We start from the raw sequence: 25,804 nt of genomic DNA, 5'->3' as shown, positions 1-25,804 counted from the left end.
AAATTACTTTGTAATTTTAGAGAAATGGTTGTTATAAAGCCATAGCAGTTGACGTTGTGATTATCCCATTCATACTTGCTATGAACTTTACATTTTATCTCTTCTTACCAACAATTTTTCTAATTCCATTGTAGTCCAGGTGGTACGGCCCAGGCAGTAAGGCCTGTTGCACAGAGCCTGGAACTGCTGAGGAAGAACCTTTTCCAGAATTGGACTCTACTTAAAGCTGACAGAATTTTATGTCATCTGGTGTATGGGTTGGAGTGGTATACCTGGATATACACTGTGTTTCCTCCAGAAAGAAGACATACCATTCAACATAGCAGCTGCACCGTTTTACATTCACTTCAAAAGTGTGCAAGAATTCCAATTTCTCCACATTTTTTCCAATGCTTGTTAACTTTCGTTTTTTCCTAATAGCCTTCCTAAGAGATGTGAGGTGCTACTTCATTTTGCTTTTGATTTGCATTTCCCTTATAATTAGTGAATTGATCATCTTTTCATATACCTGTTAGCCATTTGTATGTCTTCTTTCAAGAAATGTCTTTTCAAATACTCTGCCCATTTTTTAATTCAGTTGCTTTTTGCTTTAGTGCTGTTTGAGTTCCTTATTTATTTTGGATATTAACCCTTTATTAGATATATGGTTTGTAAATATTTTCTCCAATTCTATAGTTTTGCTTTTGATTCTGTGATTGGTTTCTTTTCTGTGAAGAATACTTTTTGTTTGATATAGGCCCACTTTTCTAATTTTTTTGGTGCTGCCTGTGCTTTCAGTGTCATATCAGAGAAATCATTGCCAAACCCAATGGCATGAAGGAGTCTTCTATGTTTCTTCTATGAATTTTATAGTTTCAGCTCTTTTCTAAGTCTTTAATCCATTTTGAGTTGATGTTTATATATAGTGTAAGATAAACTTCCAATTTAACTCCTTTGCATGTTGATATCCAGTTTTCTCAACACCATTTGTTGAAGAGACTATCCTTTCCCCCTTGTTTATTCTTGGCACCCTTGTTAAACATCAGTTGATATATATGTGTGGCTTTATTACTAGGCTCTGTAGTATATGCCATTGGTATATATGTCTGGGTTTATGCCAATACCACACTGTTTTATCTAGTATAGATTTGTAAATTATCTTGAAGTCAGGAAATATGATGCTTCTACCTTTGTTCTTCTTTTTCAATATTGCTTTGGCTACCAGTGTCATTTGTGGTTCCATATGAATTTTAGGATAGTCTTTTCTATTTCTGTAAAAAATGACACTGGAATTTTGAGAGGGATTCCATTGAATCCGTGGTTTGCATTAGGTAATATGGACAATATAACAATATTATCTCCAATCCATGTTCGTTGTATGTCTTTCCATTTATTTGTGTCTGCTTTAATTTCTTTCATCAATAATTTGTAGTTTTCAGTGTGCAATTCTTTCACCTCCTTGGATAAATTTATCTCTAAGTTTTCTATTCTTTTTGATGTGATTATAACTGTGACTGTTTTCTTAATTTCAATTTCAGAAAGTTCACTGCTAATGTATAGAGACACACTAGAATTACCATATGAGCCAGAAATCCTAGTTTATGGAATACATGCAAAAGAATTGAAATCAGAATCTCCAAAAGATATATACACTTCCATGTTCTTCACAGCATTATTGACAATAGTCAAGATATGGAAATAATCTAAATATCCATCAACAGATGAATGAATAAAGAACATGTGGTATATACATACAATGAAATATTATTCAGCCTTTAAAAAATGAAAATTTTGGGGGGCCGGCCTGTTGGCACAGTGGTTAAGTTCACATGTTCTGCTTTGGTGGCCTGGGGTTCACCGGTTCGGATCCCAGGTGTGGACATGGCACTGCTTGGCAAGCCATACTGTGGCAGGCGTCCCACATATGAAGTAGAGGATGATTGGCAGCAGATGTTAGCTCAGGGCTAATCTGCCTCAAAAAAAAAAAAAAAGAAATTTTGTCATAGCAGCAAGATGGATGAACCTTGAGGACATTGTGCTAAGTGAAATACGCCAGTTACAGAAAATCAAATACTGCATAATTCCTATTATATGAAGTATGTAAAATAGTCAAACTCATAGGAACAGAAAGTTGAATGGTGGTTTCTAGAGGCTGAGGGGTAGGGGAGAATGGGGCGTTATTAGTCAATGGGTACAAAGTTTCAGGTCTACGCGATAAGTACTAGTGATCTAATGTACAGAATAGTCTCTATAGTTAAAAATATTATACTGTATACTTAAAATTTGCCAGGAGAGTAGTTTTCTTAAGTGTTTTTATCACATAAATAATAATAATAATAACAAAGGGGGCGGGAGGAAACTTTTGGAAGTGATGGCTATTTTTATAGTACAGATTGTGGTGATAGTTTCACAAGGCTATGCTTAACTCCAAACTCATCAAGTTGTATATATTAAATATGTTCAGCTTTTTATATGTCAGTCATACCTTAATAAAGTAGTTTAAAACTATATAGAGTAAGCAAAGCTTACTCTTGGAAATGATGAGTTAGAGTGACCATGGCTTTAGTCATTTAGTTTCTTATATAAGCACGGTTTGCAGAATGATATTACAATTCAGTTTTTGTGAATGAGAAGATAAGGCAACAGATAAATGTTTGGGGTAATTTAGGTAAAATTTGTAATCCTCTACTTCTTAACCTTGGTCTGAAATTACTGAAAAATGATGAGTTTAACTTGAAGTTACTGGGACATCATGAAATTTGCAGAGAAGTATCTTAATCTGATAATCTTAGAAGTTTTTCCAGACGTTTGCACTTCCTGAGATAAGTAGAAAGAGCTCAGGACATTATTCGGAATAGCGGAAAGATGTACAGGAATGGGCACTGTGGATGGATGCTCCTAAAATGATTATTTTTACTGCCGTCAATGCAACAAGCCTTATAGAAAGCTTCTGTTGCTAGAATCTGAATGAAACTTTGCTGTTGACTGTAAAACTCTTTTCTTTTAAAGTTAAGGAAACCAAGGTACAGAGAGGATAAATAGCTTTGCTGAAGCTAAGGAACAAGTTGGTGGCAAATCCACAATTAATAGGTTTGACCCTTTCTTCCAGGCAATCCAGGTGATTGCCACTACACCACGCTTCTTTTGTTGTAATAGTCCAACATTTGCATCCAGTCTGTGGCCCAGGAAATCATAAAATGGTAAAGCTACTTTCTTCAGCATTATCCAGAATTCTTCACATTTTATTCCCACTGGACTCAAATCTTCTGCTCCTACTTATTTTTCTGCATGGAGACCAACACTCAAGACATCTGTGCAAATGTCACTAGAATAATTTCTTCCATATGGAACATGAAGTCATGATTTGACCCCATTCGTCTTGCTGTCTTCTATATTTTGGCTGTGAGCTTATATGCTTCAATCTCCCTATCAAGTACCAGAACTGCTTTATTTCTGGTTTGATTAGAATTCTCTCTCTTTGCTTTATTTCTCCATCAAAGACAGTTTCCATCCATTTAGCCTACCTGGGCCAATATCCAAATAATGATGTAGTCAAATGACCACAGAATTCAGTCCTCTTAATTTTAGAATATTATTATCATCTGTATAAAAAATACTTAGAAATCCTGCATAGTAGGAAAGGCAACTGATTAGCAGCACTAAATTACTGTATGCACAGTTTCACTTTTAACATACCCTGCTAAATAGTCCTACATGGAAGTCTTATGATCACATCAGTTTAATTGAAAGAATACATTCAGATATTTATTCATATGAGATACTTACTGATTATAACAAAGGATAAGTTATATCACTAAGTGGACACAGCTTACTGATGCCTTATTTTCTGCTGGGTTGGTGGACTTATGACCAGTAAGAAGTGGAACTACCCATAATAGAGGAACACGGGGTATATCGTTCTAGGACTCATACCCCTTATCAATCCAGGAAGATCTCATCAACATCTTAGCCAATAAACCTACACCCTAACTGCCACATAACTTGGTCCATTTTTCCAAGTTCCAAAATGAAATCTTTCACTATGCCACAGAGTTGAGGAACTTTCCAAAGCAGAAAACAAGATATTTTCCACTCAGCTTATGGAATTTTCAGCCTAGAGATAGGTTTTAATTTGGATTTCCCTTATAAATAGTAAAGCCTAGCATTATTCATACTGATTGTTTATTTTAAACTTCTTAGGTGTCTTAAAATGTAGCAACTTCTGTGTTTTAAAAGTCTCAAAAATACTTAATGAATATTTCTTCATTTAATTCTAAAATCTCTTGGCCCTTAGATAAGTGGGGAAGCATTTTTGTAAATAAGATAACCTGACTAGTGTTTTTCCCCTTGGGTTTGACTCTTAAAATACTAAAGAAGTCACTATCCTCAGCCCAATTATGGCACAGGTTGGAATAATGGAATTGGTGAAATCAGGAGATATGAAGAGCATTACAGGAGGATTCATTCAGACTTAGAAATTGATTCCATCAAAACTTGATTGAAACCAGTTTACATCTTGCTTGTTCTCTCACGTAGTGAGTTAAATAAATACTTTACATGTGATCATATATGAGTCATGTTTTTAACTTTTTAAAATTATCCTTTAACCATTTTGGGGACCCATCAAGATATCCAAGTGGGCTCACCTTCTGGAGCCCACAAACTATGTTTCCTAAGCAATGTACTTCATGGTACATTTAAGCCCAGGAATGTCTCTTCTTGGTTCCCATAATGAATTCCAAGAAACAGTAAAACTTTTCCTTCACTGACATTGTGATTTCTCTTTTGTTTTTCTGATTTGGTGGGATTTTGTTGGTTGGTTGGTTGGTTGGTTGGTTTCTGATTCTTGGCCAAGTTTGGTTCCAGTGCTCGTTTTCTGATAGGTTATACCTCATTGGTAGCAACAGAGATTGTGAATTTGGTTCTGTTGAGATGATTAGGATCTGTCATGAGTTGAATTGTGCCCCCCAAATATTCATCTGCTGAAGTTCTTGCCCCCAGTACTTTAGAATGTGACTTTATTTGGAAATAAGTTCATTGCAGATGTAAAATGAGGTAAGTTAAGATGAGATCATTACAGTGAGTCCTAATCTGATGACTGGTGTTTTTTTAAAAGGGCGGAAATTTGAGCACAGAGCCAGACATGCATAGAGGAAAGAGAATGTGAAGAGACCCGGGGAGAAGACAGCAATCTACAAGTCAAAGGTAGAGACCTGGACCTGATCCTTCCTTCACAGCCCTGAGAAGGAACCAACCCTGCCAAAACCTTGATTTTGAATTTCTAGACTCCAGAATTGTGAGATAGTAATTTCTATTGTTTAAGCCACCCAGTTTTGGGTGCTTTGTTATACCAGACCGAGAAAACTAGACTCTATCAGATGAGAAATAATGGAGAATATGGTTTGTTAGTTTTGTTTTGCTTATTTGGGGGGGGAGGTGGTCTATTTGCCTGTTTGTGTAGGAATATGCCTAGTTTCCACTGAAAGTAGAAATATTCTTTGAGATCCAGTGTCTGCATGTGTCTCCACTTTGGATGTCTTGGTAAATCTGATTCTACTTTTGATCTGTAGCTGAGGTTGTAAAACTGAACCTCGCAGCTTTATGTGTGGCTGTGTTTCTGTAATTGAGAAACATTTGACTCTCATTGGGTGAATATAAAGTATTTTCCTACCTCAAGGAGATATTAATAACTTTTATACAAACTCTCTAAAAATAAAAATGCTCTGTAAAACTTTGTTTATAGAGGTTAATAAGTGCTGATGAATCTGAAATACCCTGTACTTCAAAAATATTTAAAATCTGAACTTCTGCTATGTTAAGTGTGCTACTTTTTCAGGAAAAAAATTCTCATATAAATTACTAACTCCAAAACATTTTTATATGAGAATCCAAACTCACATAACCAAAGGAAATTCTTGGACAATTCAGACTTGACCTGATAATATTTTTTATCAAACAGTTATAAGTGTTCTCCCTGAGTTTACCAGTATGGTATATAAAACAAACATTTAAAATTAGAAAAAATGTAAAATTATGTGTTCAATCAGTTTGAGTTATACTTCTGAGAGTTCTGTAGTGTACCCACTTAAACATAATGTTTAATGTCCTTAGCAGTTTTAAGGCCATGGTTTATTGTTAAGTACAGTAATTAGAGGATATTCTTTGGATACTTTTAAAATGTTTGAATATTGAAATACTGGTCACCATGTATGTGCACACGTGTGTGTGTGACTTTTCTTATATCTTTATAAAGTACATTTATCTTTTGATCAAGGTTTTGAACATCTTCATTTTTGCTACTTTAAGGATAACATTTGCTGCCGGTAAGAAGTGGTCAGTAGGATGTGTGTGGCTGTTGGGGGTTATATTTAGGGTGTTCATGAGCTCTGCTGGTTTACTAAAATGATTGTATGTGACAGGCAATTCTCAATTACCTTCAAGAACTCTCAGTGAAATAGAAATTAGCTATGTTGGTTAAAAATCATAATTAATATGATGACTGGGACTATACTAGAAGTAACATGACCAAAAAATATTACTAACTATGCAAGTAACAGGATCTGATTTTTTTTATCAAAGGAAAAATAGGTACACTTATCTGAAGATAAAATGTTATTCCAGAATGTGAAAGAGGATAGTAAAAGACAAAACTGAATGGAGATAGAAAGTTGTAGAAGGTTTTCAGAAGGTGTATTCTATTTGCTTTGGTGAGATATTTAACTTCAAATAATGAGTCTGAAAAGAAGCAATGATATATATTAAAATTTTGGCAAAGTTTGCACAGCTCAACTTTGATGGGCTTATTTAAATAAACTTAGAACTGCTTTACTATTGAATAGTATATTAAAGCAAGTCTAGAATTTGGCTTTCTCTGTAGGAATGATATAACAAATTCATCTTGGTGTCTTCATTTTCTTCTTAACTAGAAGCAGTACATGTAATTCTCTGGCTTCTGTGTAATTTTCTTAGTAAACAGAGATTCTATAGCTCACAAAATGGATTGTAAACAGACTTTTGTTTTGTCTTGTTTGTGAGGAAGACTGGCCGTGGGCTAAAGTCCATTGCCAATCTTCCTCTTTTTGCTTGAGGAAGATTGCTGCTGAGCTAATATCTGTGCCAATCTTCGTCTACTTTATGTAGGATGCTGCCTCAGCATGGATTGAAGAGTGGTGCTAGGTCTGCACCCAGGATCTGAACCAGCAAACCCCAGGCAGTGGAAGTGGCGTGGGCAAACTTAACCACTATTCCACTGGGCGAGCCCCTGTAAACAGACATTTTTAATAGCAAAGAAGAGACAAGGAAAGGAAAGAAAAAAAGAAAAGTTTGTAAAAATAGATGTCATTATGTAAAACTTTGATTCAGTTCTTTATGGGGATGGCAATGTATCTTCTATTCCTTACTGGAGGTCACTGTCAAAAAGCGTGAAAGCCACGGCTCTAAGTGACACTATCCTTGCTATTTAGCTATTCTCCCCTCACTCACACTCCATTGGTGAGCTCTTTTGGCCAAAACAGCAAGTTCTTCAAGACATGAAACCTGTCAAGGAGGCAATTTATAATAATTATAACAGAGCAATTTAAAGGGGACAGCAGTATTATATGGTGACGGATGTTAATTAGACATATTGTAGTGATTATTTTGCAATTTATACAAATATCAAATCATCATGCTGTACACCTGAAACTAATGTAATATTATATGTCAATTATACCTCAATTAAAAAACAGAGAATAAAAATAAATGAAAAAAAGGGACAGCAATAAGATAAGTTAGAAGCAGACAGAGCAACAAGTGAGGCTGACTGTGAAAAAAAGGAAGTATGATGGGATAGAAGAAGGAGAAGGATGGAAGCCTGAAAAAGGAAAGGGAAAGGAGGAAAGCCAAGAGACCATAAGTGGCTGAGGAAAAATGGGGAAGAAGAAATAGGAAGAAAAGGAATATAAAAATCTAGTGGATTTGTGTAGCATAATGATAAACAAGGAGAAAATTCCCACTATTTTCCCAGTTCTTTGTGTTCCAAGAGCAGGTCACATGGCTTCTACAGAGAAACATGCACCCACTGGGGTCCTGTATGTGTGTTCCCAAAGATTCTATGAGTGTCCTTTCAAAGATTCTGCCCTAGTTACATAGTCCTGGCAGAGACCCAAAGGAGGGGTAGAATGTGAGCAAGCTGCAACACACAATATGAACGCTCAGTTCATTCCTCCCTTAGCCAATCCCCACTGAACACTGAATTCTTGTCTGTGAGACAGATGCCTGTTAAAAAAAGAGAGTGAGTTCTCCCTGTTCTGAAGGTCTTAGAAAAGCCTGCCCTCTTTCGTATTTCTAATAATTACATCATATACATATTATTCCTTAGGAATTGGTACTCAACATTGTTATAATCTTTGATTATAAATATGTCATATGCAAATCCTTCTCTCTTTTCAGAAATGAATGTCCCTCCCTCCTGAGTGAAAGACAGAATAGACTCAATATCAGTGTGCATAATCAAATCAAGGTGGGGCAAAGAAAAGTTTCTGTCTGAGTTTGACCATCAATAATGAACATCAATAATCAACAAAGGTTCTTCACAATAGAGGCATCATTTAAGAGATCTTCCAGTAATTCACTAGCTGTCTGCATACTCTCCTTACTGCCACCTTCATTTCTTGATTCCTGAATGTGTAAATGAGAGGATTCAGGAAAGGAGTGAAAACTACATCAAAGAAACCCAGAAACTTATCCAGGTGTAGAGAGGGAGATGACCGTATAAAGACAAATATTAAAGGACCAAAGAAAAGGACTACCACAATGATGTGAGCTGACAGCGTAGACAGAGCCTTGGATGAACCAGCTGAAGAGTGTTTCTGAACAGTGAGAATGATGATGATATAGGAAATGATCAGCATGAAGAAGGTGCCAACAGAGATGAATCCACTGTTGGCTGTGACCACGGACTCTAGTCGATCAGTGTCTGTGCAGGCAAGTTTCATGATCCAAGGAAGATCACAGTAAAAGCTGTCCAACACATTAGGACCACAGAAGGGTAAGTTTACCACCAAAGCCAATTGAACTGTGGAGTGGATAAGGCCAGTCATCCAGGCAACCACTAAAAAGAAGATGCACATTCTTGGGCTCAAGATGGTCAGATAGTGGAGAGGCTTACATATGGCAACATATCTGTCAATGGCCATGGCTATGAGCAGCACCATCTCCACGCTACCAATGACATGGATGAAAAAGAGTTGAGTGATGCAGCCACTAAAGGAAATGACTTTATGTTTTCTGAAAAGGTCATAAATCATCTTGGGAGAAGTGACAGAAGAAACTCCCAGGTCAATGAAGGAGAGATTGGCCAACAGAAAGTACATGGGGGAGTGTAAGTGAGGGTCAGAGGTCACAGTGAGCATAATGAGGGAGTTTCCCATCATGCTTGCCACATAAAAGGTGGAGGAGAACACAAAGAGGAGAAGTTGGATCTCCCAGGAACTGGTGAGTCCCAGGAACACAAACTCTGACACCACAGAGTGATTGTCTCCATCCATTATCTTGGTCAGTATTGCTACCTGAAAATGTAAATTATGATATTTGTTAATGTTATAGAAGAGTAAATGTCAAGGCTGTGAAAGTCTACTTCTACTTTTGCATTAACACTGTCCAAATATGCTCACGGCCTCCAAAACGGGATCACAGAGAAATTAGTGGCTGTCACGTGGCACTGTTTTCTATCACCAAGTGGTCTCTGCATTTAATAACCTCTGCTTCCTCCCAGGATTGATGCCATGATACTACTTATGAGATACAAGGTGGTTAACAGGAGTAACAGAAATTCAACCTGAAATCTTTTGATGTTTCATTCAAACTAATACGACCTGGCCCTAGTCGCGTAGAACTCATCACTATTGCGAACCCTTCTAAGCCTATAAGCCTTCATCTGGCACACAGACCCTTCTTCTCTTCCTCCCAGACCACACTTCTGGGAACATGTTCATCTTAAGTATTTCTTAAATGTTTACCACATCTATGAAGTCTTACTTTATTATTACTAGCATAACCACCATGTTTTCTCTGCGTTTAATACCCCTCTGCTTCCTCCCAGGATAGATGATATGATGTTCTTCGTGAGACACCAGATTGGTCAACATGGGTACTAGGAATTCAGCCCAAAATTCTTTTGATTTTTGATTTGAGACTAATATAGCCTGGCTTCAGTCACGCAAAACTCTTTTACCACTTCTCAACTATTCCATCCAGTTCCAAGACTACATGCCGTGTTCTGGCAAACAGACACTTCCTCCTGACTCCCCATCCTTTGAACATGTTTATCTTCAAGGTTTACTAAATTTCAATCATTTTTGTGATGTCTTTCTTTATATTACTAGCATTTATTTTACTATCTCTTGTATTTTAGTAAACCGAGTACAGTTCTAACTCACCTAGCAAACTGCAAGCTTCTCAAAGGCAGGGCTTAGGACATATTCATATGTGGATTCCCTGAAGCAACAAAGAAGTGGTCCACACAGAGGTGCAAGTCCACAAATTCTCTGTTCCAAGTTTGTATCCTGTTACATGCAGATATTGAGAGCTAGTGTTTAGAAACTTCTCTAGCAATTTTACACCACAGCAAGACCCAGGTATGTGAGTTTGCATTTACTAAGGTATCAGTCTATGAAGGACTGGAAAATAAGCCTTGTTTTTTCACCAAAGATAATTTCAGAAGCACTGCCCTAATGTACTTACCACATGATCTGAGAAGCTTAAAACTATGGTGGGCATAACAGTGTAGTGAAAAGCATTTTGTTCAAACCTCTATTGTAGGACTTATCACCTTATCTTGTAATTTTAGCTTTATTTAGATATGGTTCAGCCACTGACAAGTTGATATTAAGTAAGCTACTTAAATTCTTGAACCTCAATTTATTTATGAAATTGCAGTTAATAACACTACCTTTTCAGAGTCCGTAGCAGGGACATAATAAAGTTTTGTAATCATGTATTAAATGTGTACGTATTAATATATATATATTCAGTAAGTGTTAATTTTCTTCCCTTCCTCTCACCTGTTAGTAGTAGTTGTCAACAATGAGATAAGTGAATGAATAACAACAATAGAACATGGTATTGGCTAAGAGAAAGCATCAAATTTTGGTGTCTAAAAGATATTTCAATAACATATTATGACTATTCCTTGTACATAATAATAGTAGATTGTAATATTCATGTTCTTTTAGTGGCTAAAATAAAGACCATTTAGTGTAGATTGAATACATTTACTCTCAAGAAACACTGTATTTCTTGGTAGTACTTACTACAATTGTAATTCACTGAATCTTTGTTACTTCTCCTTCCTGATGGGACTCCGACTCCCGTAAAGCTAAGGACAACATCTGTCTTGTTATCCAATGTATCCCACAATTTAGAAATACACCAGGTACATAATAAAAATATGTTAACATTTCAGGAATTAATATTTGCTGGAACATAGAAGAAAGTGTATTTGGATGATTAAACATATGCATAATTATATAATTAAGGAAGATGGGTAAAGAGACTGTGCATTGTTCCTAAACAAAGAAATATAAAAAATGCACGATTATAAAAGTGAAGAAGGATTAGACAAACATAAGAAATAAATAAGATTAAAGGGAAAATCTAAAAAGAAAAATGAGTTTAGGAAAGTATGTGTATAATAACAGAAAAAGAAGAATAAAACTTACTTTAAGTAAATGTAGTTTATGAGGTATGAATTGCATGACTTTTGGGAGCCATTCTTCAGAAATTCTACAATTGTGAACAAATTATAGTACTATATCTCCAGGTGTCTTTTAGTACTAAGGCTTTTGGGAGAGTTTCTCCATAAGCCTTTATAAACTATGAACACAAGTTGTGAATTTATTTGCCTTTTGGCTCTCCAATCCCCATCAACCAGGTAAGAACTTAGAATTTTAGGAAAAGTGATTTAAGGCAGAAGATATAAACATGGAAACTAGATGTACTAAAATGATGACAACATATCCATTCAGTACCAGGGAATGTAGAAACTTGAAAAGTTTGGGTCATCACAGTTTTAAAGTCCCTTGAGACAGACTCAGCATTCAAATCTTAGTCCAGAGCAAAATCATAGATATGTTTCTAAGTGAATACACAAGGACATGATGTTTATTCACCTAAAAATCATGAAATACTCATAGGGGAACTCTCCTAACTGACAGTGTTCTAAAATCTTCTTCTCTTATACATTGGCTGTGCTTTGACATAACTTTTCCTAAACATGTTAATTATACCTATAATTTTTTAACTAATTAAGTAAACAAGATGCGAAAAACAAGGCCAACTCTTTGCCTCCTGTTGTGATTAATCTTTTTTCTTGATCCATATAGAAGTGATTAACTTTCCAAATAGATTCCCATACATTTACTCCTTTATAGATGAAGGAAATACTGGCAACTGAGGTTCCAGATAATAAAGCCAACATGTTCAAAGGGATTTACAGACAGCTGTCGGATTTGAACAAGGTACTAATCAAACTCATCATCCAAATAAATGTCCTCCTCAATTTAAAAATAATGTGAGTTTAACATCTCCCTCAGCTCACAATTTCTTCATTTTTATTTTTTAAATTGCCACAAAACTTTCTTTATGCCCCCCAAAAATTCTACCTCCTCTAATTTAAGACCACCTCTACTTTTACTTTTTTATAACTGAAGGAAATATAGAAAATTCTGTGCCCTTTTCAAATAACCTTTTATGTACGTAAATGCAACAAATTAAGTCACCCCTTAACTTTTTATTTGCAGCATTCAACAAACTTCATAGTTTTTATATTTCCTCTTAGGATCTCTTTCTCACTTCCTCCCTTCTATGCAAAAGATTTCTCATTTATCAGTCTTCTCTAAACATTTATTTCTTCTACTTATGGCTTACAGATAAAATTAACACAAAACACTCTAATTCTAAACCACATAGAGACCAGGAAAATTAATTCAATCTCATGGTAGTTTTAAGTTTTTTTGTTTTTATTTTTCACACCAGATTTTAAAATGACATTATACACTGGAAATTAGCTATTCAGCTTTGGAGTTTTTGGTCTCCATGCCTTTTATTTCTATTGGGATATCTATGAAATCCTTATCCAACTTATAAACTTGGCAAGTTCCTAATAAATGTGCTTCCCTTTTCACAGCAGATGGTCAGTTTATATTCATCTCTTTTAAAAAGCTAATGGATAGAAAAATACAATTGCCCTTGCTTTTTAAAATATTTTCATGTGTCATCATTTTTCTTGCCTGTTTATCAAATGGCATAGGGTGAGAATCATTCAATTAATCAGTGTTGGGAGCAGAGGGATTACTTGCAACCTATGCTGAATCCAAAATATTGCAAAGCCATTTGGCTTTTTCTATTATCTTTCACATTACCCTAGGCACAATGTGATTCTAGCTAATACTCAGGTCAGTTAAACTTTTCTAATATGTCAATAAGCTTTTTCACGATTATTCTGTACTATTCCTTTCCTTATTCTGGAGGCTATCTAATCTGCTTTAAGAAAACACTCAGGCGCATGAGGATATGACTCATATTCATAGCAACTCCAACAACAAAATCATGTCCGAAACTAAACCTGGTCTTTGCATTGTTAAATTTATTTTCATTTTTCCATTTTACCTGTAAAAAAGAGAACAGCATCTTCAGGGATCTGTGATTTTGCTGTCTTCTCCAACACAAAGAGCTATATAAAATCCTGCCATAAGAAGAAAAAATGCTAATTAAAGCTAAAGAGCACAGTTACCAAGTGATTCTGCAAAAGCATGATAAATGAGAAGAAGCTCATGGATCAGGAGACTTTGCCCCTAGAGAGCTATTTGGTTTGATCAGAGCAAACAAAGGATCTAAAAACTCATAATAAGACTGGAGAAGAAGAGGAACACAAGAGTAGAATATTTTTAATATCTTTGTCCTATTTTATTGGAAATTTTATAAATATTGGTAATTACACATAAGAATTAATTTCTGAAAACATCAATATTAACTCAAAAAAGTTACTATAATCATCTTGATCATCTCCAAAAAAGCCAACGTGCTTGATTTTTTAGTCTAATTTAAATAGTAAAAGAACGTACACGAGACTTCGTTTTTATATTTTGATAGTCTGATTAATTATGGATGTGTACAAAGATTTAGCTATGTGAAAGATCATTCTGGTGAATAGACCTTAAAAGTGAATGAAACAACTGAAACAGGTATCAACAGATCATAAATTAAAGAAGGTATGATACTTCCATACAGTCGAATTCTCTTAAGCCATTGAAAATTAAGTTCAAACTCTATATAGTTAAAGATGATGATAACACACTGTTCAATGAAACTCTGGGTGGAAAAACAGCATGTATAGTGTGTTTCTTTGGCATACACTAGTCCTCCCTTATCTGTGGGGGGATATATTCCAAGATCTCCAGTGTGTCCATGAAACTGCAGACAGTATCGAATTCTATATATACTATGTTTTTTCCATGTGTACATACCTATGATAAAGTTAAATTTATAAACTAGGCACAGTAAGAGATTAAAAACAATAACTATAAAATAGAACAATTATAACAATATACTGTAATAAAAGTTATCTTAGATCTTAGGAACCTCAGGTTCAGATTTTTTTCTATCCTTAATAAGTGAGAATTTTTCATTTACAGGAAGCACTTTAGGACTTATTTTTGGCATATCCGAATTGCCAGTATCACTACTTTTGCCCTTTGGGGCCATTATTAAGAAAACAAAGGTTACTTGAAAACCAGCACTGTGTTACAACCACAGTCGATATGATAACCAAGTCAGCTACTAAGTAACTAATGGGCGAATAGCTTATACATCGTGGATATGAAAGGACAAAGGGATGATTCACATCTTGGGTGGGGCAAAGTGAGATGGTGTGAGATTTCATCAGGCTACTCAGAATGGCGTCCATTTTAAATCTTATGAATTCTTTACTTCTGGAATTTTCCAATTAATACTTTCAGACCAAGGTTGACAGCAGGTAACTAAAACTGTGGCCAGCAAAACCGTGGATAAGGGGAAACTACTGTATAAATATCTCTATGTAACCGAACAGACAAACAATAAACTTTTTTGATAAGTACTTCAGGACAGTGGGATAGTTAGGTGAGAAAACAAGGATTTTGACCTTCAATTTGGTATACTTGTATCAGTCAAGACTTGCGAGAACAAAAAGTGGCACACTCAAACTAGGTAACTGGCAAAGAACTTAACAAAGGCACAAAGACAGCTAGAGAATGGTTGAGTGGAACTGGAGGGGCAAATGGAAGCTATTCTTTTTCTTTTTGCATCCACTCTTTTCTTTTATCCAGGGGACAAACAGGGCAGGAAAGATAACAGCAAGATAGAAGAAAGTGATCATCATAGAAGAATAATTAGTTGTTATATTGTTGCAGAGTCATCTAAACCCAAAATATTAGCCTCTGACAGTGTAATTCATAAGAACTATCTAAGGGAAACAGGGGAAAGAAAAAGACAATTAATATAAAACATAGCTATCAAAAGCCCCATTTGTATGGCTGGTCATGAGGTCTATTTTTATAACAGAATTTCCCTTGTTTCACCTCATCTTCCATCAGTATGTAGTCTGGACAGTGTACTCTACCTGGTGGGAAGAAAAAACTTCATTCTTCTAGGATATTTGTCTTGAGATGATCCTTTGTTTAATGGGATGTCATTATTTTCCATTGATGGGAAGTAATGGGCACAGTAGCACTAAGCACTCCCATAATGCCTCTGAGTTCTGGACTTAATACTTCTTGTTCCCATTGTGGAATAGGAACCAAATTTCCCCCTAGTAATTGGAGCCTGTCAACCTGACAAGCAGTACTATTCTTAGACCCAAATAAGAGACTCCCCTACCCTGGTCCCCATCTTACAGAAGACCCGAAAATGTCCCCTTCCCATTCATGTCCTTCACCATGATGTGAAGATTTCAAGGAAACAAAGAGATATGTTTACCTGAAGCTTATGCCCATCCTTCTAGTACCTAAAGCCCAAGAATTTCTTTTCAAACTTCCCCAAGTCCACAAGCCTGGTTTCCCAGCATTTAGTGGAGATGTATATACATAGTTATCACATACATGTTTATCAACATAGATGGACAGAACATACTGTACTCTAGATTTTGTTACCTTGATTTATAACTTTCAAATATTTCCACGTATACCTTATGGACTTCAATTTTTACTCTTGCCTCCATGCCCACAAATGTCAGAGGAAGTCCTTTTCTGTCTGATGGTTCAGTGACATGAGGAGCTCCAAGGGATCAAAGGCTAGTCTCAGCTGTGTCCCCTTTGGAAATATTCCTGTCTGGGGAGCTAGAACCTACAAACCTACTAAACCAAAGTTCACAAAGTTCAAAGTTCAAAGAATAGGAAGCGTTGATTTCCTCAGTAACTTATTTAGTCTTACTGCTAGAGTGACTTTTTCCACCTTGGGTTTACACATTCCAACTTTAAGACAGGTAGCAATTTGTATATTGGCCACTGGTTTAAAATATGTACTGGATCAAATAGACGGCATCCTAAACTTGTAAGATGTTCACCTCCAGTTGGTACAAAAGCTAGGCATTCTCTGGGCCATTCCACTAGTCCATCGAGTGAATTGTTTCTGCGTGTTTGAGCATGAGTAAGTCCAGTGAGTGCTCTGAATGTAAGCTCATGGTCACATTTAACTTCCCATAAAACTATGTCCAGACGCAATATTTTATGAGACACCATAGCAACAGATAAGACAGTAAAGGTATTCTATGAATCAATAAATTGTAGTGCTGGCAGCAGCACCATGGCTGGGAAAGACAAAGCAGTGCCTAAAATAAATAAATAGATACAGAGATGGACAGAAAAATTATATTATATAAATATATTCTATATTATCACATATATTACGTATGTGTTATAAATATATATATTTACTGTTTATTTTATATATTCATAATATAACATATTTATCTATTTACTTAAAATTTATAAATAATATATACATATTTATAATTGATAATTTCTAAGTATTTATATTTATCAGTAAAATGAACATTTACAAGGTGTATGTATATATATATAATTGTTATTCTATCAAGTGAGATTAGAAATGGAGAGATAGAGATAAATGTCCCTATGAAGATAAACATCTCCCTATTCCATAAGAGAAAGCTTTAACTCTATTCAACCTGCCACAAAGTAGACAGCTAGTCTTCCCAGAGTAGGGTGAGATATGGTACTATACAGGGTGCCGACCATTTACTCTTGCATTTGCAACTTCAGCACTCAGCAGTGATGATAGGCAGATGAGCCTTAGCGAGGGGAAATTCATGTTGCTCATTAAATGCAGCAACGTCAACTATGCTACTGTGGTCACCTTTAGTGCCAATTAAGCAGTTCTAGAACAGTGAGGGAAAGAGGATGACTGACATCCACAGGGGCCGGTCATCTTTTTCCCACTCAGTGAAAAACCTCCAACAGGCTTTTACATGAGCACGAATACTGTCATTCTCTGTGCTTTTCTGAGAAGTCCAGCTACATACCTCTCCCCAGAACTCCCTGCCAATAATATTATAAGCTTATTTTTCTTAGGCCCTGAACAACCAAAAAAACCATTAGGCCTGTCTTAATTTAGTAAGATCTATACCACAAGCTATCTTTTCTTCCAAGGAAAGTGTGCAACCAAAGGTATTCCCTAAAGTTCTTCTCATTAGAAGAGTTTACCTTCACCACTATCCTTCAAGGCAATCTCTTAATAGAGTTTAATGCAATAGCCATTTACTTAGTTCTGATGCCAGCATAACATGCATAACTATTTATAAACTAGGCTGTGCAGATGGATAGTTGCATAGAACATAATGTACTCAAGATTTTGTTACCTTGATTTAGAACTTTCTAATATTTTGTCATATAGCTAAAGGACTTCAATTTTTACCACTCTCAATTAGTCATACAGAATTTCCAACGTCCAAAGAGAGAAGGGTAATGAAAGAGAAGACAGCCATGGGAGTCTGAGCCTCCTACTCACACAGACAACTTTCCCCTTCCAGAGTGTCTACAACGCCGTTTCTTGCTCCAGCCACATTTTGAAACTGGCAGCCTTATGAATTACTCAATAAACAGATTGAAGCAACACACTCAAGGACGGTATATGTTGCCTCTGAAATACAAAGAAATTCACCAAGGATTGGACTTATTTATCTGATGGGTATTGCAGAGTGCAGAAACTTTAGAGGAGATGCCTTGGAATGCCCCAAACTACTCGGAGATGTCACTGATGTGGAGGGTCCCCGAAATTTTGATGCATTTCTCTTATCATCTGGCACACACATGTTGTACTATGGTATCTATGGTACTTATTACTTCTAGCTCATGAGGTCTGATTAGGATGATTTCAGTAGAATAATGGACAAACATAATATTCCATAAGATAGCAAAACCTTCAAGTACACCCTCTGAAAGTAAGAGGAGAAGGATCAGGACAATTGTGTCAAAGTTTGAGTTCCCAGAGAAGCAGATTCTGAGACGAAGATCAGCACACAAGAAGCTTGTTGGGGGGTGCTACCAGGATTGATTCTATTTGGAGGTAAGGAATTAAGCAGGATGCAGAAGAAGAACTTGGATGACAGTACAGTTACAATCAGGCCTCAGCCAAACACACAGGGAGCTCTGAACCTGGAATGAGATTCAAGAATTGTCCCAAGTGGACTGATAACCAACCATTGGATAGAAACTAACATAGAAAGTGAGTATGGCCTTGGGTATGTCAGCTCTCTTTAGCCAAGGACATGCCAAAAGGGTCAAACTGATGAGAAATGTCAGACAACAACACTCTCAACAGTTTGGGGAACAAAATTTCTCATCTGAATAAATCTTTCTGCCCTGAAGAGGGAATATGGTTAGCAGACATAGCATATGTGACATCCACCCACAAGCCACTTGCATCTCCTTATTCATTTGAGTTCTAGGAGCAGCTCCTTTAGGACTTTGGTGAGCCTCTTATCCTGTCAGCATCTTATCAGAGGAAAGTTAATGGCAGGAGTTACAGCATCTACTAATGAAATGGGTAGTGAGATCACAACTGGTACTCATATCCCTCCTCTACTGTATGGTCTAGATCCCTTAGCTGACAACTCTGTTGGCCTAGTTGGCTCAGTTGATAAGGTGACCTACACCTTCATCATGAGCACTCCAATTCCCCGTTTACTATGCTATCTCAAGCTGTGGCTGATGCATTTGTGCATCTACCATCAAAATCAGCTAAGGGGGTTCTAAATGTCACCCATGTGGATCAACTGGTACCAACCTGTATCTTCTCTACTCTCACTGTGTAACAGTAGCCTTACATCTTCTTAATGATCAATTACACCTGCCAGGATCGTGATTCCTTTTTTCTGTTTTATCTTGGTACAAGAAGCCTAAATTTCCTGGGCAATAGCCATAAATCAAAATTTAATGGGATTTTTATTGTGTCCCTGATGGCGATGTTTCCTCTTGTTATTGAAACCAGGACTTCTAAACCCATAGTGCCCAGAGTTCCGAGGATGGGAAACTCAAACTTCCTAACCACATCCTGGTTCTAGACCCATGTATGCTACCCCATGGGGACTAAGCATCAAGTCATATATATTTTATATATATATAATCAAAATTTCCAAGCTGGTGCTTCAGCTACACCTGCAATAAGTCATTCCATTGCTCTATTAGACCAGCAGATTCTGGTTGGTGCAGTATGTGATAGGGCCAGTAGATCCAAGGTGCTAATTTTCACACCTCCTTTTCTTTAATGTGGGTCCACAGTTTGTTGCGATGTTTTGTGGCATCTCATGGCTGCATATTAATTACTCTATAATCCTTAGGAAATGGTTGATCCAGAACTTAAAACTTTGTGTTGTGATTATCCAATTGGTGGTTCTTACTATAAGTCTCAGATCTTTTCTCTTCTCACTACCAATTTTTCTAATACCAGTAGGTATGCTATGTAGAATGGTGCAACAGGAGGGGCTACTTGCACAAAATCTGGAACTGTAAAAAAACTTTTTCAGATCTGCACCCCACTCAAAGCTGACAGGCTTTCATGTCTTTCAGTACATGGTTTAGAGTGACATTCCTGGTATAGAATATGCTCCCTCCAGAAATACAAGAAATCTACCAGTCATTGTGCTTCCTTGTTAATGATAGGAGGCGCAAGAGGCAATAATTTTTCCTTTACTTTGAAGAGGACATCCTGGTATGCCCCAGAACATTGAACTTGTAAAAATGTTTTCCATTTTATTGAGAAATAATTGACAAATACGATTGTATATCTTTGAATTTACAATATGATGATTTGTTGTTGTGGAGTGATTACCAAGGTCAAGAAATTTAACACATCCATCACTTCACATAGTTAACAGGGTATGTGTGTGTGTGTTTGAGTGTGGTGAGACTATGTAAAATCTACTTGCAGCATCTTTCAAGTATACAGTAGCGTATTATTAACTATAGTTGCCGTACTATACATTAGATTCTCTGAATTCATTATTCTCATAACTGAAAGTTTGTACCTTTTGACCTACATTATATCATCCCCCATCCCCCACCTCCAGCCCATGACCATCACTATTCTATTCTTTGTTTCTATAAAATTGGCTTTTTTCCCCTAGATTCCACATGCAAGTGATACCATATGGCATTTTCTTTCTCTGTCTGGCTTATTTCACTTAGCATAATGCACTCCAGGCTCATCCATGTTGTAAATGGTAGGATTTCCTTTTTATGGCTGAATAACATTCTATTGTGTGTATATATACACATTGTTTTTTTATCCATTCATCTGTTGAAGGGCATTTACATTGTATCCATATCTTAGCTACTGTGAATAATGCTGCGATGAAGATGGGTGTGTAGATAACTCTTCAAGATACTGATTTCATTCCTTCAGATATATACCCAGATGTGGGATTGCTAGATCATATGGTACGTCTAGTTTTAATTTTTTGAGGAACCCCATGCCGTTTTCCGTAGTCACTGTACCAGCTTATATTCCCACCAACAGTGCAGAAGGACTCTTTCTTCTCCATATCCTTGCTAGCATTAATCTCTTTTCATTTTGACAAAAGCCATTCGAACAAGTATGAGGTGACCCATCTTCTGTGCCTCAGACCCACCTCCTGTAAAGTATTTAAGCATGTTAAATAATAGACTGCACAATTTCAGGAAAAGAGCCTTCAAACATAGTTTACAAACGGTTCATTTTCTATTTGCTGTAATATTTTCTTTCTGGGAGAGGCACAATGATGTTAGTGTGACTTACTGAAGGAGTGCATAATTCACCAAACACATTTGTTTTCCACAAAAGAGAGAACATCATTAATTGTAAGTATTTGGGGGATTTCAGCTCTACAAAATAGAATTTAATCAAACATCTCTCTGACCTCCACTGTAGACCAAGGGATATTGTTGAATAATAAATTTTATGCATTTTTTTCATGATTAAAAGCATTTGAAATTTGGCTTTGATAGGACTAGAACAGGGAAATGTATGGCAGTGGTAGAAATTAGGAAAATATTGAGAAATGGTAAAGATATGCTAAATACTAATGAAAATTTACTAAGAAGAAGAATACAAAAGAGAGGTGCAAATCTCCCTCTTCAAATTGTCCTACAGGAAAAATCTGGAAGAGTGGAATGTGAGCAGAAATTCAAATACAAAATTTATTTGAAAGTGAAAGGCACTGACCCGGCTACCAGAGGCATGGTTTCTGATGCCTGGCTCACTCTGGTGATTTCTGGCTTTAGACCCTCGGGGAAATTACAGTCACTTCACAATTCCTCGGTTTTATCACATACAACTGAGGAGATTAGAACTAATGGCTATGGCAATCCATTCTAACTTTAAATTCTAAAATTCTCACATAGGAGTAACAATTTCCCAGACTGCCAGACAGACAAACATGATAAGAAGGCAAAATATGAGGAACTGGGGAAATTAGAAGCAAACAAAGCTGGAACAAAGAGAATTAAAATCAAGATAGGTAATAAGCAGATGAAAGATAATATGAATGCATGGTTTGTCTATCAATAGAATAATCTGTCCACTCTAGGAAGAAGATTAAATATTATTATTTCCTCATTTACATGGCCCTCTCCTAGACCATGTAGATTACAAAGGACATATAATTTGGTTTTAAACACTTTGATGTACAGAGTGTAAAAGAATAACATCACTTCTAATTTAATGGTGAAGTGGATACCATAATTTAATAAAAAGTAAATTTCTAGGTATATAACATACCTAAGTCTTGAGTATTTATCTGAAATTTCATAATGTCTTTTAGGCAACCAGCACGAGGGAGAACCTATAGTTCCATATCTTCACAGCCATCCGTTCATGAAATCTTCCCGTAATGCACAAGATGACTACACAGTCTCCTCACTGTAATTTTCTTCTCTTGGTTCCTGAATATGTAGGTAACTAGATTCAGAAAAGGAGTGATAAATGCATCAAAAATGGCAAGATATTTATCCAGGTGTGATGTGGGAGTAGGCCATGTGTAGAAAAACATCAGTAACCTGAAGAACAAAACCACCACAGTAATATTAGCTGACAAAGTGGAGAGGGTCTCAGACGAACCTCCAGAAGAATATTTCCAAATGATGAACAGAATGAAGAGGCAGGAAATAACCAGCAAGACAAAGGATCTCACAAAAATAAGCCCACTATTGACAGTGACCATGAACTCCAGTTCTTGGGTGTTTGTGCAGGCAAGTCTGAGGAGCCGGGGAAGGTCACAGTAAAAACTGTCACATTAGGGCCACAAAAAGGCAACTTAACCACAAACTAACATAAACAATGAATGGATAAGGCCAATGGCCCAGGAAGTGACAAAAAAGTATAGACAAATTCTTGGACTCATGATGGTCAGGTAGTGGAGAGGCTTACATATGGCCACATGTCTGTCAAAGGCCATGGCTATGAGCAGCACCATCTCAGCGCCCCCAACGACATAACTAAAGAAGATCTTGGTAATACAGCCACAAAAGGAGATGGCTTTGTGCTTCTTGAAAATATCACAAATCATTTTAGGGGCTGTGATTGAGCAAAATATCATGTCAATGACTGAGAGTTTGGCCAGGAAGAAATACATGAGGGAGGGCAGATGGGCATCCAAGATTACAGTGAACACAGTGACAAAGTTTCCCATGATGTTTGCAAAGTAGAACAAAAAGGAGAAGACAAAAAGGAGAAGCTGGTATTATGAATCGGTGAGTCCCAGGAACACAAACTCTGATACTGTGGAATGATTCCTTCCATCCATTGCTTCACACACCGGGATCAGTTTTCATGTTACCTAAAGGACAAAGAAAATGCATAAGAATTACCTAGACAAATATTCGTATTCAAGAAAGAAAGCCTCCAGTCCATGAAAAAATTATTATATTAACATCTCACACAGCCAAATAATCTTCATCACATTCATACCTGACTTCTACTTATAGGAGTCAGCTAGTTTCCATATGGCACTATGGTTTTCAAAACTAATACTACCAGGGTAATTCTATCTCTGGACCTATTTCCCTTCTGCTTTCTTGTACTATTACATGAGTATCTCCTATTTACTCCTGCCCAATGTATTCAACTTCAATAACATATAAGGTCATCTTCAAACACTTCTGACTGATTTCTTGTGAATGGATATGATTTCAACAGTTACTTTGAAGGACCTAACAATTCCTCAGGCACAGCATACAGCTTTCAAAGTCTCTGTTCTGTTATTCATATTAGTCAATTAAACATTCAAATCTTCTTTCTTTCAACTTTCAAAATTTCTGTCATTCTATTCCTCAACTCAGAAATTTCAATTTTCAATGTCCCAGCTCAAATGCTACCTCATACGTGAAAATTTCCAAATCCACCTAAGTCTCAATGCTCCCTCTGCACTGTTAGCATTTATTTCATTCTGCCTCTCATGGTTATGTAAATTTCCAGGCCTTCAATTAAACTGTACCTTCTTGAGCACGGGAGTCATGTTCAGTTCGTATGAGTAGTCCCCACTGTCATCACCATCACAAATAGTTACTAACACAGCCAGTTATTTAATGAATACTTCACACTTGAGTCAAGGAAGAGATTAATGAGACTGAAGAGTGGTCCTGGAGTCAGGACAGTATATCATAATTCAGTAAGGTTCATATTAGAAGTATATTTTGTGTTGCCAATCAGGAGTATCAGAGTATCCCAAGCCTCATTCCTGCAGTTGTTTAACTACACAAAGTAAGCTCTGCACAAGAAAATTCTGCATCAAAAGAAATATGGGGTATCAATTATTAATTAAAAATAGTCAATAAATGAACTTAGATATGTTTCATAATGGAAAAACATCATTTTGTTTTATAAATGATGTTCACTTCCCCCAAAGTATCAATTTCTAACATAAAATATGTGATAAGCTGAGACAAATAATGTCCTAGTTTGTATATGTACATGTGTACTCACACACACACACATTCATTGGATCCCCAAAGATAAACTCTGCCACTTAAAGGCAGTCTCTTTTCTTTTTCAAACTACATTTGGAATGGTTAAAATAGTGGTAGAAATAAAATACTGGGTGAAAAGAGCCAGACAACATCTGTGTCTGTAACTGAGAAAGGATGATGATTGAGTTATAAAGTCCAGAAAAAGAATGGAAGGACAGTAGCCAGATCCCAGCGCAGTGAGGTAAAGACAGAATTACAATTCTTCAAGAATAAAAATTTGCCAGACATAAACCATCAGAGGTACTCTTTCACTGGATGTTCCTAATTTAGCATAACATTCATACTTTACCAGTGAAATAATTTATATAGAAAGAGATATAGGAAGTGACCTGCTCATCATAAAAGTAATTGGTGGGAGAGTTTATACTAGAATCAAGAACACCTGACTCCATTTGAAAATTCTTTGTCTTAAATAGCCTTTGTATTAGTTTCCTATTTCTACCATAACAAATTACCAGAAATTTAGTGCCTTAAAAACACACAAATGTGTTATCTCATGGTTCTAGAGATGAGAAGGCAAAAATGTATCTTCTGAGCTAAAATCAAAGCATCAGCAAAGGTGCATACCTTCTGGGGAGTCTAGGAGATAACCTCTTTTGTTGTGTTTTCCAAGGTTGCCTGTCTTCTTTGGTTCACGACCCCTTCTTCCCTCTTCAAAGTACATCAGTCCAAACTCTGCCTCTGTCATCACAAGTCCTCTCTGATTCTGACCTTCTTGGCTTCCTCTTATAAGTACCCTTCCGACTACACTGGGTTCACCCAGATGATCCAGGATAATTTCCCATCTCACAATTCTTAATTATGTCAGCAAAGTCCCTTTTGCCATGTAAGGTAACATAGTCACAGGTCCAGAGACTAAGACATGGACATCTTTGGGGGCCATTATTCTGTGTACCACAACTTTCTTATGTGTGAACAAACATTTTAGGAGAAAAAGGTTTAGGTTGCTGCAGAGGACAGGTAAAGAACAGATGAGCTCAGCAGGGGAGGGGCAGACCTCATGATTGAGAGCTAAAGCTGAGCAAAGACAAAATGTACTTACTTTAAAATCCACTGAAGAGCAAAGAAGACAAAATAATACAAAAAGCAAATATCAGAAGATCTGGATACATACCCAGCTCCTGCCTTCAAGTCTTCAAATTTCTTGATTATCCATTTAAGGCTCTGAGTTATAGTTTCTGAATGGCTTCTAGAAGGATGTGCTAGGTTCTCAATGCTTGATCACTTTGAGTCATTCCAGACCTCCATGGAAAAGGTTCTGCTCTCCTGTGACCATTGCCATTAGAAGA

The 25,804-nt window shown here is 36.5% G+C and overlaps 1 protein-coding gene and 1 pseudogene across 1 annotated transcript; both read right to left on the bottom strand.

Moving 5' to 3' along the window:
* Nucleotides 1-8,567: 8,567 nt before the first annotated feature.
* On the bottom strand, nt 8,568-9,515 carry LOC103548508 (olfactory receptor 4F3/4F16/4F29-like). The gene has a single exon (XM_008516321.2). It carries the CDS (start codon nt 9,504-9,506, stop codon nt 8,568-8,570), a length of 939 nt encoding a protein of 312 aa, XP_008514543.2. The 5' UTR covers nt 9,507-9,515.
* A 12,848-nt stretch (nt 9,516-22,363) lies between these two features.
* LOC103548509 (olfactory receptor 4F15-like) lies at nt 22,364-23,293 on the bottom strand (annotated as a pseudogene).
* Nucleotides 23,294-25,804: the final 2,511 nt, after the last annotated feature.

This window comes from Equus przewalskii, chromosome 1, assembly GCF_037783145.1.
Source record: "Equus przewalskii isolate Varuska chromosome 1, EquPr2, whole genome shotgun sequence".
NCBI classification, from domain to species: Eukaryota; Metazoa; Chordata; class Mammalia; order Perissodactyla; family Equidae; genus Equus; species Equus przewalskii.
This window is presented reverse-complemented; position numbering and strand designations above follow the sequence as displayed.